We start from the raw sequence: 17,771 nt of genomic DNA on the forward strand, positions 1-17,771 counted from the left end.
TTGTTTTTGAAACTGAATAGAATCAAGTTGATAATAAAATCAGATCCACTTCTTGTCAGCCATACCGGAAAGTAACAGGCATCAATTTAGTATTGAAGGACATAGAGCTGCTTACACTCCGTGTTCATGACAGAATAACACAAACCTTAGGAAGACAAATAATTGAGTGTTTTAAATTCGAACTAAAAATGACACATTTGAAAGAGACCTCAAATCAGGGCTACTTAGGTATGCACTTCTCTGCTAGTCTCATTGATGATGATCTCGTAAAACGGCTTCTACCAAACAATCTCATTTTTTAGCTGCATTTGTTGTACGCAGGCATAATAACGCAATATTAAGCTCACACCCGACTGAATGGATTGAAGTTGAGATAGCACATACAATGCACAGACAAGGAGCGAGTTCAATGATGGAGAGATACATACGAGACGAGATAACTTACTTAAAACTCAACAAACTTCTTCTTCTGCTGCTGCAAAGTGGATTGGAGTTATATTAAAATAATGTTGCTTAGCCTTATAGTTGCCCTCAAGTGAGCTGATTTTTGATACATCGTGTGTAAGTACGTTTCATTTCGTGGATGCACGAAACAGGAACAGAATTACATACAGGACGAATGCGCAATTTTCATTTTCTATTTGTAACTTCTACGACTAACTTCTAAGATTTTTGTCTCGAGTTTTTTATTTGAATCCTCAGCTTAAAGTGGTTATTCTACAAAGCAAAATTTCTGTTTGCATAAGACTTACAGCGCACTTTTAGTATTTGCAGGCTAGCTCATTGGCTCATATCGTGCTGAACAAAGTAGTTACACACTGACATATTTCTATGAGGTCACATTTTTGTATTTACGGTTCTTGACAAATTAACTCAACAGTAAATTAAGAAGTTAATTGTACACATATTTAATTAGTAATTGCGGCTTGATTTTCCATGCGTGGAATCAATTTCAAGGGTGACAAACTTCCAAACGCTCAAATCTTATCAGTCATCACGAACCATCCTTTTTGTCCCATTTTATAGTGCTTTACTACATAAACACTACTACGGAATACGGATTGCGTCAAAAACGTACGTACTGTTGTAGACCAAGATGAAGAATAAGGAGTAATCCTCAAAAGTGATTTCTATTCTTATTGACACTGACACTTAGTTCGCTTCTTGCGTCTTACATTGCTGTGTACTGTGATTATTACCAACGTTTCGTAAGAACAATTAGCGTGTCAAAGTCTTTTATCACTAATCTGGGGTTTCGTTCCTCATCTCGCCGTGTTTTGCTTGTCGAATGCAAATTTGACCAGATTTCTTCATAAGATATAACACTTTGCCACCTGCATCGATCCAATTTGGGGAAATTTTAAAATTAGTGTAGCGTGTTAGTGTCGATCATCCTTCGTCTGCATTTATCTTGCACCGTTAAGATCCTGAAGAGTTAATGAAAAAGTTGATATTTTCGTGAAATAAGCTGCAATAATAACAATTGTATCTGCAGATTAGCATGAAATAACAGACGAGTTGTACTGACTGTGTTTTCAGTTGTGTTGGTGCTGATGAGAAACAAATGGAAAACAAAATCGGAAATCGCAAAATCAGTTAACAAAGTGAAAAGTGTGTAGCACAGCCAAATTACATATCTGTGTGTGTAACGTATGAATTTACTAAAAGCAAATAAATATACTAATGCAATCGAGATTCTTAAAAATACCATTTTAACCATCATTTAATTTAAATTTCAACAACATTAGCCGAATTAAATACGCTCGATTGGTTGTGATATTGTCTGAAAGCAAAATTGAGTACAGCTTAATCCTCCCAATCTGAACGTGAAGAAAGGAAGTAATCTCATCATCATATTGATTGTCGACACTTTACATATTTTACAAGCCATCAAACTTTTTTCATATCCAGTAAATTTCCATAATTTTAATTTTTTTGCATCAGTGCAAGTCATACACAACACAAGTCAACAAAAGTAGTGCTGTTTTAACTACCCAATTTTTATTGAAGGTACTCCATTACAGAACTAATAACATGGAAGTATTTATCTATGCATTAGTGAATATGATGTGTGTATGAGTCGTAAACAAATTGCTCTGGGAGAGTCTGGGCTGAACTGTGTGTTATTATCAATCGCAACTTATAGGAAGTAACAAGACGAAGATAAAATCAATGTGGTTTTAGTAAACATGTGATGACATGCGAAGCGTTGAAACAAGATTGGAGCAGAATAAACTGATCACATTAATAAATTTTTATAGTTTACTCCCATGTCTAATAATAATAATAATAAGCGTGTTGACCAAGCGACGACTTTCAAGAGGGGTGAAAATCTAAGATCTGTCTAAGTCAAGTTCTTATGGCCCATTTCAGCCTGATCAGTGTCCAGCTAATAATCCTTCGTCAGAGCTCCTCAATATCTAGGATTTTGTTGTAATGTGATTCATCTCTCTTCAACCCGTACGAGTTATTTTCATTTTCTCACATTGCCTCACAGTCTCAGTTTCCCTGAATCGAAGCATTTGTGCACATGTACTTCCCGAATCTCTTTAACAAGTGACAAGTGAAGAAAATTACGACATAAACTTACATATTTATGTATGTACATACGCTTAATGAAATACATAATTTTATGTAACAAGTGATTTGCTCATTTTTCGCGACTCGACTACAATTTTATGTCATTGAAAATTGTTTTATGAAATTAACATTCCCAAACCTTAAGAATAATTGATTGATGACTGAACCTTCAGAACAATTAACTGTCATTGTGTTTAGTGCTATGGAGTAAATGCAGATATATATTCACGGATATTGCTATTTTCTTTGTATTAAAACCGAAATCCTAGAAAGTTTTAACCTTAACGCGCATATTGTTACTATAATAATAATACTACTACGTCACCTTATCTGACATGGTCTGGATTCAATTGTCTGTTTACATGCAGTAATAACTTTGTATCTTTTGTGCTTCGCTGCTGCAATTACTTTGGAAGACAGGAATATGCTCGTCGGTGTTTAGCATTTACGATTTATTATGTCGTAGTTCCATTGTTGGTTATACGTATGTAGGAAGACATGCATACTTAGTGCATGCGTCTGTCTTAACTTATTGGGCTTGGAAGTAAAAGTTTAAAATATTGGTACAATCTAAAAACATAGTGTAATAAATACAAAAGACTCAGTGAAACCATTAGATTTTTATAAAGACAAGTGTTACGTAATACAATAATAACACAAACAATTAGATAATTACATAATAATAATTATTATTTGTTATAATTTTGGCAGCGTGGACTAGTACATACCTTCCAAGTCAATCAATTATTTACAAAATAAAGACTTGCAGCAATATATTTACAAAATCAAAGACTTGTAACAATATATTTACAAAATAAGCTTATGCACTGACGAAAGTTATAAATCTTACCGGATTTAGTGTTTGTATGCAAAAGAACAGCCAACACATTTCAATCTTTCGGAAAGCAAACAACATTTCCAATAATCAGGTAATTGACAAAATATTTTAAAAATTTATAGAAAATTATGACTGAATGAGTAATCGGGTTTCGTTTCCAATGGGTTAATCAGCATCACATTGTTGGTTTGACTTATTCCTATCATCGTGCGTCATAACATGACATATAACTGTTGACTGCAATTTGTAGAATTTCAGTTTCCAACAGGAGGTAATATGCTTACGTATGCATGTGTATATATTGTCCAGCCAGGATGTGAAGATTAAGTAGCCTGTTTTTGTTTTGTACACCTCAACTCAGGCGACCCATGAGCATTCCGGGATAAATGCGAAATGCATAATTTCATAATTACTTGTGATTAACATTTGCGTCTGCTTACTTACACCTTAACGTGGGATGAATGATTTAAAAGCGATATATTATAGGCTTCAATTCACCACTGCATATTGACACAGCGTGGAGAGAGTGGTGATGCAATGGTGTGGAAGGAAATGGACGGGACGCAGAGGCCGAACGCATAAACATCGCATCATCAGACCAAAGTTTTCCAAGAAAAAATAACGCAATAATTTAGATAACCCTAAACTCTCGGTCCGTGTGTTGCCGTTGTAGCAGCCAGAGCCACCACATGTCACATAGGATTGCACAACTGGATGGGTTTAATACAATTTCATCAAGCCGGTAGTATCATTCAGTTTCTCATGATGATGTATCCAAATTATGACTTATCTTTCTGTCATGGACGTTTTTTGTGTGGCAAAAAAAACAATTGAACAAGAGACACATGCGATCAAAGATCATTTCAGCACATTGTTTGCAGCAGCTCATATCCAATTCGACTAGTAGATAGTTGCTTCAATTTAGAATGATGTCCATTTTGAAGTGGATCGTGGCTCTCCGTTGTGCCGTCGTTGCTCGTGAGCTTGTAGTGCTAATAATACTGGATACACCAACATCTATGTACCTGCCGTTAAATAGTTCGTTATATTGGTTTCGTTTGGACAATAGACTTGATCAAATATTAAATTTCATCCACCTCAAAACATTCCACATTTAACAATAGAGAATAAATAGATAAGAGCTTATTCTTGTGTAATTGTAATATCTAAATGCTGACTGAATGTTTGCTTTGATACCATCATCTAATTTTCCGTATGAAGATGAGAACCTACGTACATATGTTTCAAAGTTAACTCAAAACAACCTCGCGACTTGATGATCAATTGAAATTTGGAAGTATGTCGTGGAGATGAGTCGTATGTATTCCCTATTACTTTTTATCGCACCCCAGCTCTACTCTCTCGTGGCACCTAAAACCTAAGAGAGATTATTCTGACACCGAAATTTACAGCCGCAGATGAACCAACTAAATCTCGTTTTATTATTATTACACCTCAAAACTATAATGCTGCACTTGTCATAAGTAAACAGAGAGACTTGAAAAGTTGTTGTGTACTGGAAATGTCTACTAATCTGTAGCCTGTTTAGGTAAACTGTTTGCTATTTGATATGAGAAACTATGTCGCGTCATCGCCGTGTCATCTCCACCTCTTCTTCTGCTCATCAGTACCGGGTCACATCATGCGCCTTGTCTGCGTGGAAATGAGGCTCCAGTCCAAATAAGTATGCATGTGTTGCCGATTTACTCTGTGAAGTTTCAAAAATTGAGTAATTATGGTCATGGAATTGACTAAATGTTTTGCACCACTCGGAGACTTGACGTTGTGTTACTCATATCATTGTCATCTCCTTCGTTTGATGTTACATTTAGTGGAACGTGGACTAGATTTTTCCTAATCACAACCATTTATTCGCTTATCTTCTTATTTGTTGACTCGATGAAGGTGTAAAGTACAATAGCAGCAGACATGGTGTGTGAACAGAATCATTTTATGCCAGTTTTTTGGGAATTGAGAGTTTGGAACCGCACATTGTTTAAAGCAATAACAAGGCAGCTCTATATATTTTATTCCGATAAGTTATTAGGCAAGTGCTTTTTACTTGACATATTTTGCTTACTGCTAACTGCGTGGTTGAGATAAGCACATGGAGGACGTTATGCGATGTAGATTCTAATATCGTGGTTGCGAAATTCATTATAGCAAAAGCTACACTTTCCAGCAGTCGAGTAGGTAATAATTGTAGTATCGAGGAGGACGACGGGTCATATTCTAGTGAATCAGCAATTAAAAATCCACCACTTGAATTCAGTTTGCAATCGAATAATCATGAGGTCCTCATCGGGTTCAAGGTAGTTATAGCTACACGCAGCAATGTGTCTACACATATTTATTCAAATTGTACCAATAGAAAATATTCTGTAGCTCAATTCAGTTTTTTAAGACACCGAGTAGCAGCACGAATATCCAATAATTCATTCCACAAATAAGTATCGTAGTAATATTTAATTTGTGCACTTAATTCCAAGCTAAACAGCATGGTCATCTAGATGCCCATGCACATACTTACCAAGCATAAAATAATTCAGAACTTGTCTTTGGGAGTGATAATCTCAATAATCTCAAGCCACCTACTACATACAACAGTCGGCAACGAAGTTTCTCGTCTCGTGTAAAAACTTGTGATTGGCTGCATGCGAATTTATGTCTCTGAGGACGACTTTATTTTGACACCAGGGCAAATAATACAAAAATAACTGCAACTATGTATGCATAAATACAACAAATTATTATTATTATAGTTATTATTAAACAATCTTTGATTTTAACCCAGTGACTGACAAGTAAATAAGTGGATCTATGTCATGTTGCTAGCACTGATTTACATGCAAGATTACGTATCAATTATCACTTCCTTCTCAAATTACATACAATATTACAATTTCCTTTGATACTTTAGTCCATGAATTACTTGAGAATGCAATTTTGAAACGGAGAGCGAGCCATTTGCTCATTAAGCATTTAGCACGTTAATAAAGTCAGATTTATGTTCACTCATGTGAAGTATCAATTATCAGTACAACAATTGAACACCGCTTGCACACTGCAAACCAAGTAGTCATTTCCTGTTAAATTTCTAATCTACATCTTCAATGCACCTGTGACGTATGTACATAGCTCTATATGCACATGGGTGCTTTACTTACGTAAATGACTGTCTGTGAGGCTGTGATGTAAAGGATATTTGAAAATAGTTTTTGGATTTATTGAAACTGCGACGTCTGTACAAATTAAGTTTTTATTAGAACACAGTCTGTTTAATTGCTTTGTTCTAAAATTACTCAGCCATGAAGTTTTATGGTGCGTTTGAAGTATTATGAAATTTTGGTAAATGCGGATTTTCAATCATAACTCTACAATTTTTTCCATTAAGATGAAACTTTGTAGCAATTTGCCATTAAACTAAAGGTTGGGAGAGCACCTAGACCATAACTAGAATAGTTTGGCATCAAGAAAAACGTTATACATGTTCCCGTTGATATGGGCTGGTGACTTTCTTTGTATTAAAAAAACTTATTGCATTAGTACTAAATAATATGCGTACCTGTATCAGTCGAATTTTCAGCAACTGCTGATTATTTTAGTTGCTCATGTAGTGGCAAAACTTGAGTCATTAATTGCCTATCTATTTATTGTGATATCATGAGGCAAACACTTAATTCACAATGAAACAATATATGATTTCAAATGACACGTGAATCCAATGCGTACAAAAGTACGTCAAATCTACCAAAGCTGCCTAACCAGCAACTTAATTTTTATGAATTGCAGGAAAATGACGGAAGACGCTTTATTTAATTTGCGGTGGGACGCACAACGTTCGGCGTTGTTGGGGTCCATGGCGAGTCTATATCGGGAAGAAGCATTTGTGGACACGACGATTGTTGCAGACAATAAAATATTCAAGGCCCACAAACTACTCCTTTCTGCCAGCAGTTCATATCTGAAAAATATGTTGGAGGTAAGAAATCAAACACATTTGTTCTGCACACACCAAATTATAAGGAGGAATTGTGATTTATGTACATTTTGGGGTTTCAGAGCGTGCCTGCATTACAGCATGCGGTTATATTTATGTAAGTATTATTATTTATTATTATTATTTAAGCATTTTATAAGCAACAATTGATAAACATTTATATCTATGCATGACAAAGCTCAATTTTAACGCCAAATTTCCGAAACACAAACTGCTGAATCATATTCCACGAAAGATTATCGAAATTAGAGTTAGTCTCTTTGTTGATAGAATATGGGTGATAGAGTTGGTAGTTTTGGTGAAATGGGTTTCTCAACCTAAATAGATAAGCCAGGTATAATGCGACATGGAGATGAGACTCCATCTTAAACAAGTTTCGGGACTTCACTCCTTTTTGTACGCTGGCAATGGGGATGAGCTGTGGATTTCCACCAGTCAATCGCTTATAGTTGTTGATTGTGTCGTTCAAGTCAGTAGCACGATGGAGACAGCCTCCTTTATCAATACATTGACCACCATACATGATCTTATCATCACAGATAACGTAGAGAGCACCGTGGGTGGAGCTGACCAAATCTGCCAATTTATCCGTTTCTCGTGCTTCTATACCAAATGGAAATGAAATCTTGCGACTTTCTCCTTCATCCTGAAGGATGGCTGTGACTTCGAGCTGAAGTCCATATCTTGTTCTTAATTCTTGCTTAAGCTGATCTTCTAATCCAATTGCCAATGAAATGGACACACCCTTATACCTGAATGATGACGGAGAGTGAAGTTGCATAAACATTGCAGAAGTTTTCCAGAGAGCATAAGTTTTCTCAGCATCCTCTCGAGCATTGAAGAATTGTCTTCTTACTTCTTGCCCAAGTGATTGAGTGAAATTCTGCATTCCAATTCTCATGTGCTCTTCTCTCGTAGAGTCGTTTAAATACGTGAATGAAACAAATCGGTGTTCAATAGTTTGAAGAACAGAAAGTGGTGGATGAGACAGTATTTCATATTCGAATACCACGAAGCCAGTATAAGGTCCTTTATGCAAAACACATTTTGGATTCTCTTCAGCCACCCGTGTTCCAATATAGTTGAAGCAATCTATCAATATTAATGAGAATCATGAGACAATTTGAGCATTATAATTATATGGGTGATGTATACAATTACCTAAATATGTGCAAATTGGATCATATTTGTAATTGAAGGATCCATTTTTTCTAACTCCTACCGCTCGTTTTACACTAAGTTGGTCTGACACCCGTTTAACTGATTGACCCCAACCTCTAGGACACTTTGGCATCCAAACCAATTGTAAATCTCTCCCCAATACATCAATTCCATCAGGTCCAGCTCTTTGAATCATGTCAACAGCAACGTCACGTTCAGCTTGACAAAGAGGAGGGTCCCTATTATATGATGGAGGTTCTTGGGACAAGATTTCGGGGTTACTGTAAATTGGAGCATTTTCTACAATTTGTTCAGCTGGTCTGGCAATCCCATAAAAAGTATTTTTTATTGCTTCCACTCCTATGTAATTGTAACACGTGATAATTAAATTCCCACGATAATAATTATACTACTTACAAAATACTTACCTCCATCAACGTTTGCCCCACGTCTTTCCGGCACCGTCAGTACTCGACAGAACGGTGGTGCGGGACCTCGAACGACAATCTCTCGGCGATGAATTGGGACAACAGGAAGCGTTTGTAAATTTAAAATTTCGTAATTTAACTCCATCCTTTAACTCGGCAATTAATTGTTATTTATAAAAATTACTTGTAATTATTTACTTATAAAATTACTGTTCACATAAAAAAAAGTATGCAGCTCAGAATTCTATAAGTTTTTTATGAACGTAATTTGCTGGAGAGCGAAAGGGAAAACAAAAATGAGGGAGGTCAATGAACTTACTATTTTCCCTCTTTGCTTTGTAAATTCTAGGCCACACATCGGTGCGTCGGACTTGGGAAATCTTTTAAAATTCATCTATGATGGAGAGATTAAAATCAATAAGCGATCTCTGAAATCATTCTTAGCAGTAGCTAAACTACTTAGAATTAAGGGGATGGATTTTGAGCTTAACGAGGTACCCAAATACTTAATTCATATGTTGCCTCACCCTTTTTGCCCAATCCTACATATTTATAAGGCTTGTTACATATATTTTGTATTTATAGGATCTCGAAACCAATATCCCCCTTGCTTATGCTCAAAACTTATCCACCAGTTCACCAATAGCTTCACCGTCCAACCCCAATAAGAGACTCGCATCGGAAGCCAGGCTTGACGAAGAAGCCAATAATAGTTCCATTCCTTCTAAAATACTTAGTGCAATTTCTTCCCAAATCAACAACTCTCAACGCTCAACACCACCAAAGGAAAATGGTCAATCGTTCAACTCAATTTCCAACACTGCAGGTGTTGTTATTAATTCATCCGATGATGAGTCCACCAAAGGCACTTCTCGTCCTGCCCTCATTGGTGGGGGCAGTGGGCGATCTGCAAATAGCTCAATATCTTCACAGGCGTCCAACAATAACAACAATATGCCATCCCCACACAATGACACCTCAAGACTTAGTCACCATTTGAACCACACCACTTCCAACGGGGATGACAACTCACAGCTTTCCCCGCCTATGAACCGAAACGGTGGTGTTGACGTTGAGGACGATGTTCAGGACGACAGCAATGCAAGCAACAATCCAGATGCCAAAGGCAACACTGCTCTTAATCTGCATATTGGTCGCTATCATAATCATAATCATGACACTGAGAGTTTGGACATGGACCAAGACAGTCGACCCTTGGGGGATGAGCGAGAGGGAAGAATGTCCATCCACGATGGAGACATGGATGATGAGTATGACGATGATGATGACTCTTTCTCCATGTCAATTCAACCGGAAGTGTCCTTACGAGAGTCAGATGAGTCCTTCACCATTAGTGATAGGCGTCACTCATTTTCTCATAAACCAACCAGTTTCAGTAACAGTTTCAATCTGTCGTTGATGGGAAACTCTGCATTATCTGTGACTCCAACCGTAGGTGGTAATTTGAGTGGGGGTGGCTTGTCCGTTCCATCTTCACCACTTTCACTCCAGCAGCAGTTGACGCTCAAACATTTGAGCAAATTGGCTCGACCAATGATTCCAAAAGCTCATCAGTTACCAGGTCAAGGGTCACCTCAATCGGGAGGTGTGTCTGCGATTAATGAGGGGATTCTAATGAGGATGATGCGAGAACCCTTACAAGGTGGTTCCACCAGCAGCAAACCATCGAGCAGTCCAGGAAATTCGGGTTTTTTCGATAATTTGTCGCATAATGATCCGTAAGCTTTTCTCTTCCTTTGTTTAATTTGTAAGTATTGGTCCCATCAGCAGTATTCTCAGTCAGACTTAGAATTTATTCTTTGCATTTTCGAAACTTGCGTAATAGAGGTGGTGACAAAAAGAATACGAAAGATCTATACGGCATTGTCCAGTCAAGTAAAGCCGTTTTTTATGCAAGTGTCGACGGACATTGATTCAAATGATTCATTTACAAACCGTGGAACACTCTTCATAAAATACATAAAGGCAAAATCCATACATATTTAAGTACAATAAAGTAAGATAGGAAAACCTGGGACTTGAAATGCACGAATAACAGAAAACCGATAAAACCGCATTGTTTATTAAGTTCTTGGAGCTTGTAAGAGGTGAATAATATTGCCGAGATGAATGACATTGAGATGCACTTGCACGTACCTTTGAAACGTAAAATCCATTTAGTTTTTTTAACCTGCAATATATATGTAGCTATTTTACGTTCATTAGAAACGAGTTTTAGAATAGGATAGGATAATTTTACAACGTATTGAGCCAGACAACTTATACCTACATAGTCTAGGATTGTTTTTTATATTTTGTTTCAAAGTAGAATAACGAGATGACCCGTCCATAAATGCATAACCGTTGACTAGACACTTATGTAGGATTAGCGGTTTTTCTGGTCTAATTCAACAAAAAATGTCATGCAAAGTGCAGGGCATTGAACAATGCAGATTTAATTGAAGTTTTTAATGTGCTCAATTTAGAAATCTCCTATCAGCCGGTTTGAGGAAGCAAAAACGCTATGTTGCGTAAGTACCTTAAATATTTTGCTAATTATACGTTTATAGTTTGAGCTCTGTATTATTCGACTGCTAGTAAATATGATATTTGATTAATGAATTAACTCAATTTTCAGTTGTACGAGTTGCAGCAAAGTTTTAAGCAGTTTATCGGCATTAAAACGACACATGGAAGATGTACATTGTGCACGCATACAAGGTTCGTTTCATGAATTACGCTCATTTTTCATGCTTTTCTTTAAAAGGAAAGGAACTCATCGAATAATAAATAAATTTTAAAAAACAAACTTAGGTGAAGGACGCGCTTAAAATATTAAAACAAGAAGCATCAAAAAATGTCATAAATCGTTTAATATATATTAACTTTTACTTCACCGTGGGCCCATGCAACTATTAAATTTTCAAAGCAATGAATATCAATAAATGTAACTAAACCACCGATAAATATTAAGTGCAGCATTACATGGGGAGTTATTAAAATACGCCAGAACATGAATTTCCTCTATAAGAGGTGTCGCGATTTATTGAAAGATAACCATTCAAATCTTGCAAGTTTGATATACAAATACATATTACGGGTGGTTTAAATGTCAGGTTACAATGGAAAATTTTTCAATGGGAAAAATTCTAAAATATCCATTAGTTCCGAAATTTTGCCTCTGAAATTCAAGATTTTAAGAATTTTGTCATCAGTGTTCCATAATTTTGATAAAAGTTAATAAAAATCTCAATCCCAAATCCGTAACTACTGGAAATTTACGAATTTTTCCCATTGAAAAATTTTTCATTGTAACCTGGCATTTAAACCACCATGTATTTCGTATAATTGTTCCAAATGCTTGAAAGTATAACTTTTTTCCTGTTAGTTGGGCCCCCGGTGAAGTAAAAGTTAATAAATATTAAACGATTTATGACATTTTTTAATGCTTCTTGTTTTAATATTTTAAGCGCGTCCTTCACCTAAGTTTGTTTTTTAAAATTTATTTATTTAATTATTTTTAGTGATTTGTGAACTTATATGCATAAAATCATATGCAATTTTAAAATCTTAAACGTTGTTAATTCTCCTGTGGGTGGATGCGTGGTATACCAATTTAATCCCCCAGTTTCTGAATTGTTCTGTTGCAACATGCCTTGACACTTAGCGATCTGATAATAACGTAATTCGATTGTCTAGCAACATTGGTTATGTTGGGTATTGAATAGCGATGCTATATAAACTATTAGCGCACGTTAGCAACCAGTAACCTAACATGTAAATAGGTTGCTTAATGCAAATATTTCAAAAAGCTCTAATTCCGTGAGTTTTCATCCGATTAAGTCGAACAAAGGCTTAAAATTTGCGAATTATCCTAGAGAATAATAAAAATGGAAAGCCCCAGGTCAGAAACACTATCTTGATGCCAAGAAATGGATTTGAAATTTAAGGCATCGGACTTTCTACAAGAAGGAATTAGAATTTTTGAAAAAATAAAAAAACGTATCTGTAAAACATAATTCTCTGGTTTTTTTGTTTCAACATGTTTTCGATGCAACGAACGGTTTGGGCGAAATCTCAGTGCGACCTTTTCAAAGTTGCAGCTGAATGCATACTTAGGCTTCGCCGTAACCATGGTGATCTTTTAACACGATCACCTTATGCTTACTTTTCCTTCACCTAAGAAAAACACAAGTATATGCTAACTTTTTCTGAAATTGTCCCTGATTATTCATAAAGCTTCTAAGAATCAATTCCGAAAAGTAGCTTTTAACAATTTTGGAATTTTAACATACTGAAATTGGTGTTTTATTTTTATAACAGGAAAGTGTCTCCTCTGTGGACGGGTATACAGCTCAAGGAATTCGCTATTGACCCACGTCTATAGGTAAGCCAACCCATAATCATTTTTATTGTTTCTTTGATGCAGTTCACAAAAAGTCGTCGAGACTGGCTTTGCAATCGAGTAAAACTGCTAATAACAAAACCTAACCAGATTAAGGTTGTATTCCTCGTAATGAGCTGGGTTTATTGAATGGGTGGAATTTATTATGTAAAATGCTCTTTATACACATAAATTTTGGTCGAATATTAAACCTTTAACATTATTTTCTCACTCATTCACACAAACAATGTATGCTTGTAGTATTTCGCTTTACAGCCAAAATCTCTTGATAAATCCACTCTCAAATGTTTTGGGCATTTTATTTCTTTTGTAAACTTGCAAACACGTTTCACCTATGCTTCATTCAGGGATTATGCTACAGCTTAGGACGATGTTCAGTTTTAGATATTAAAATTATTGCATTTTAGAAAAAATTCTAATCACGTTAAATTTTATTCAATAAAATATTTCAAGACATTCGGTACCATTGGAATGTCGTGCACTTTAACTAGCGTCCTAAGTTTGCGTGTCTGAGCTATATTCAGCTCAGGTACATGATTAAAATTGAAGTTTGACTCATATTGGTTTATTTACATTACAGTGCCCATAAATTGCACCAGGATTACAAGGCCGTCGCCCGGATAATCCGAGAGTCAGATTTTGAGCAGTTTGCAACAGCTTAATTTATGACCCCTACAAAAAACTGTGTTTGAAGACACATAATAGACGGATCGGATCGTTTCGTAGAACGAAGCATGGCTACAATATGAAGAAAATCTCTGTAAAGAGCACCATATGCTGACAGAAATGATCTAGTTTTATGAAATTATTTATGTAAAGTCATAATTGCTTATAGTAAGTCTTATGTTTTATAAAGTTTCTAAGTCGAAGATTGCTGTCCCATTGGTCGTAACAATGGTCACACAGTTGACAGTGTTTGGGGCATCGACAATGCATAAATAAATAATGATGGCGTAAATAGATGCAAACAAAGCTTTCACTTGACGTAGGAAAAGGTGATGACAGCCCATAGTTAGCTTGTGATTCTTTCTTCATACAATATTTTTTCAATGACACTCAATTTGCTCAGAATATACTTTATAGAGCTTGCAAAGTAGAAATATATATTTAAATAAATTTACATGTATGCACCGATACCATGTGATGCAAAAACTGGAGGAGAAGATTCAGCACTTTCTTGACACTAATAAGGATAAGTCGGAATTAGAGTTACCAAATACATTAACAATTCATAAGTCGTTTATCGTTATGATTTCTATATACAAAATAAGAGCAATATAGGTCTTGATATTTTGCTAAGTCTTAGTTTTTAATGTAAAGGTTGCACATAATATATTAAAGTTGCATTATTGACATAATCAAATACAGGTTCAATTCTGAATTCAAGAAATATGTATCATTTAAAAGTGACAACAATGACTTTGGCTGGATTAGTTAAGTGAATTGAATATACACATAAATAAACACGTAGAAGTTCTAGGAGACGCACTACATGCACGCGTAGTTTCTCGTGACATGAACACTAAAGTTCAACTGTTGACTTTATTACCCCCGCTTGGGTGTAAGTACTGCTGATGATAATGACAATTTACAAGTTTGCAACAATAATTTACAATTTTCGGTCTCACTTCGGTATTGAAAAAAAGGTGTAATACACGGAACATTTACAACACAATAGCAAATGCAGAATGTAGTTGTGAATAGAAAGTTCAATCATGTAATACTAATTAATTGATGAGGGCGTTGGTAGTATTTTACTTTTGTTTACATTGTAGCGCTAAATAGTCGTTAAAATAATTAGATTATTTCCTTATACTATTTAATTGTTACTCAAGCTTTAAAGTATACGGGTGTGGTTTGATTATTATTTTTATATCAATATATTGCTCAATTTACACGAAGTAATAACACCAATGTGAATATTTTGAAGAGTCAACCGGTTTCGTTTCCAGTTTCTAAAGTTATGCTGTTCGCTAGTGATCTTGTGTAATTACTTAAATTCCCAATTTTGATTTTATATGCAATTAATAATAAATGATTATAAAATTAACGTCGAATATAGGTAATACATACGTTTATTTGCATCACATTAGTACATGTATACAATCTATGATATGCTGGTGGAACATGCATTCGCTAACCTATTTGTGTATCTCGGTTGTCAAAATATGTCATTTGTCAACCAATATGTACGCACCGCATACTAAAAACAAAGACAAACTCAATTCTTTGTTCAATACCTTGCTCATGGTTTTAAAAGTTGTAAGGAAAGGAAAATTGGTATTTGCGATTGCTTAAAAAATAAGCAAATCATGGCACAAATTGGGAAAATCTTCATTGAACGCTCGTCTAACTTTTCTAGTTAAATACAAATTATATCCTAAGCACACTTTTACTAGCGTTTCATGTATTTATATGTGTACCTATCATGGGGAACTGGGAAAGTTTGTAAAGTTTAGTCAAATACAGTCGTTGAGTGCTTTCTAAGAGATTGAGTAAATTTGCCGGAACAGGGATTTATTTCATGATTCCAACTTAGCCAACCAACTTCTTCCTTGTTTGGCTTTAGACAATAAAGACGGATGCACCCATAAAGACATTAATTCTAATCTCAGGGCTTTTGACGACATTACATCTCAACTTTTGGACTTATAACAGGTAGTGAGTTAGTGCACAGGGAAAGGAAGGCAGGATTTGTTGGGCAAGCGGCATTTTAACTATCGCCATTAGATGATAGGCTTGAAAATGAGAACACGGTGAGGGCATTGACGACACCGACGTTTTGGCTGGGCACATGCCAGGAAAGGAGCTGCTCTATATGTGCTACCAATCGTATATCACTTAGAAAGTACTACTCACTAACAAGTAGAGATAAATAACCACGAGAGAAAGTTTGACTGACAATCCGCGCTGAATCCATTTAAAGCACAAGGAGAGGACAGACAAGGTTTATACCGTTTATACTAGACACTTATTTAATGCGTACCCATTTGTCGTTGAGACAATTTCTAAAAAATCGCATTTTATTTAAAAAAAATTACAATGTCTTTCCAAAAGAGTCACTTTTCAAGCATAACGTAATTGCGAAAACCATAATGCTGACGGCCATGATTACTCCATGTTCTGAGAGATGAGTGGAGCGAAGGGTGGATCGGGATAATTAAGTCGAGAGATGAAAGGGGTGGTGGATTTGATCAATCAGTTCACGTTCGCCAAAGTAGACGATTGGGAGGAAACTTGGACACACACAAACTTCTGAGCCGTATTACTTTACTTACTTATCCATCCCAGCCAACCTTTACTTGTTTCATCAATCCGACAATCCGGCCTTCACTCCGATTCCTCCCTTAACCCACCAAACCAAGACAAAGCCAAGTAAAGAGAAAAGTTGTGAGTCAAGCGAAAGTCGTCATATAAGTATTCCACGGACGGGCCCCTTCGTCATTACCCAGCCGAGTATCCTGGGCGGTTTATCATGCCTAAAATCCCCAAAATTAATCCATCCTACAAGGAACAAAGTTAAAGAAAAAAAATCTCACATTTTGATACAGGGAGTCGTATTTCTACTTAATAAATACCACAATACTACATACTCACCATTTACTTTCTCCACAATTCCTGTCTTGACTTTATGATGCATGACACCGGCAACCCGGCTGTATTCCGGAATGTTCGGCATTACAAGAAGAATTTTACCATCGTGATCTACCAATGGAAAAAAAGTTTCCCTTCTTTTGGACAATGTGGTATTTCCCTTCTTTTGAGAAGGTGCTGGATAGAATGCTAACGAAGACGAGACGAGGAAGACGGAGGCTTGGGGAATGAATGTCGAAACTGAAAGCCGCCTTCGTAATGTAATTATGTATCACATTTTCCAACAAAACAGCATCACCCATTGCGATGAGGGACGAATACTTTTGAAGATGACGTCAACTTTTTCTTAAAGAACGTCAAGTTTAATAAGGAAATAAATAAAAATATGAAGTACTTATTATCCTAGGCTCGTTACAGTGAACGGTGCATTAACTGAATTTGGTAACAATTTGCAATACGAATTTCATATTCCAAAGCTAATATGCAACTTTATCTGGTTTGTTTAAATCAAGTCTTTTCTTTTTCAACATCATCATTGGCTAAGATAAGTTTGATGCGGTTCAAGTTGCAATTATGTACAAGAGTTGCATCCGTATTGCTTGTTGTTGCCTATATACGTACACAATATATATACAAAAATATACGTACAAAATGCGATACATTGGACACATATGTATACCCAAAATTTTTTTGGATTCAAGAGAGGAAAGTTTTTACAAGAACCGAACTCCCACTTTCTATGTACACGAAGTTGGTTTTCCTCAG

At 35.9% G+C, this 17,771-nt stretch overlaps 2 protein-coding genes across 4 annotated transcripts; one reads left to right on the forward strand and one right to left on the reverse strand.

The window, feature by feature from the left end:
* The first annotated feature begins 634 nt into the window (after positions 1-634).
* On the forward strand, positions 635-15,469 carry LOC110863541 (broad-complex core protein isoforms 1/2/3/4/5). 3 transcript variants are annotated; one of them, XM_035853096.1, is made up of 9 exons: positions 635-3,509; positions 7,211-7,400; positions 7,481-7,515; positions 9,357-9,501; positions 9,593-10,746; positions 11,494-11,538; positions 11,646-11,728; positions 13,331-13,394; positions 13,993-15,469. In XM_035853096.1, the coding sequence occupies exons 2-9, from the start codon at positions 7,215-7,217 to the stop codon at positions 14,072-14,074; spliced, it is 1,794 nt and encodes a 597-aa protein (XP_035708989.1). In that variant the 5' UTR covers positions 635-3,509; positions 7,211-7,214; the 3' UTR covers positions 14,075-15,469. The 3 variants fall into 3 exon arrangements, with proteins under 3 accessions (XP_035708989.1, XP_021968577.1, XP_035708983.1); XM_022112885.2 differs by lacking the exon at positions 635-3,509 and adding an exon at positions 5,565-5,730; XM_035853090.1 differs by lacking the exon at positions 635-3,509 and adding an exon at positions 5,798-6,145.
* LOC118436057 lies at positions 7,499-9,391 on the reverse strand. The gene is made up of 3 exons (XM_035853100.1): positions 9,008-9,391; positions 8,580-8,939; positions 7,499-8,510 (listed from the first exon to the last, which is right to left on the reverse strand). The coding sequence occupies exons 1-3, from the start codon at positions 9,150-9,152 to the stop codon at positions 7,582-7,584; spliced, it is 1,434 nt and encodes a 477-aa protein (XP_035708993.1). The 5' UTR covers positions 9,153-9,391; the 3' UTR covers positions 7,499-7,581.
* Positions 15,470-17,771: the final 2,302 nt, after the last annotated feature.

This window comes from Folsomia candida, unplaced genomic scaffold (assembly GCF_002217175.1).
Source record: "Folsomia candida strain VU population unplaced genomic scaffold, ASM221717v1 Fcan01_Sc001, whole genome shotgun sequence".
NCBI lineage: Eukaryota > Metazoa > Arthropoda > Collembola > Entomobryomorpha > Isotomidae > Folsomia > Folsomia candida.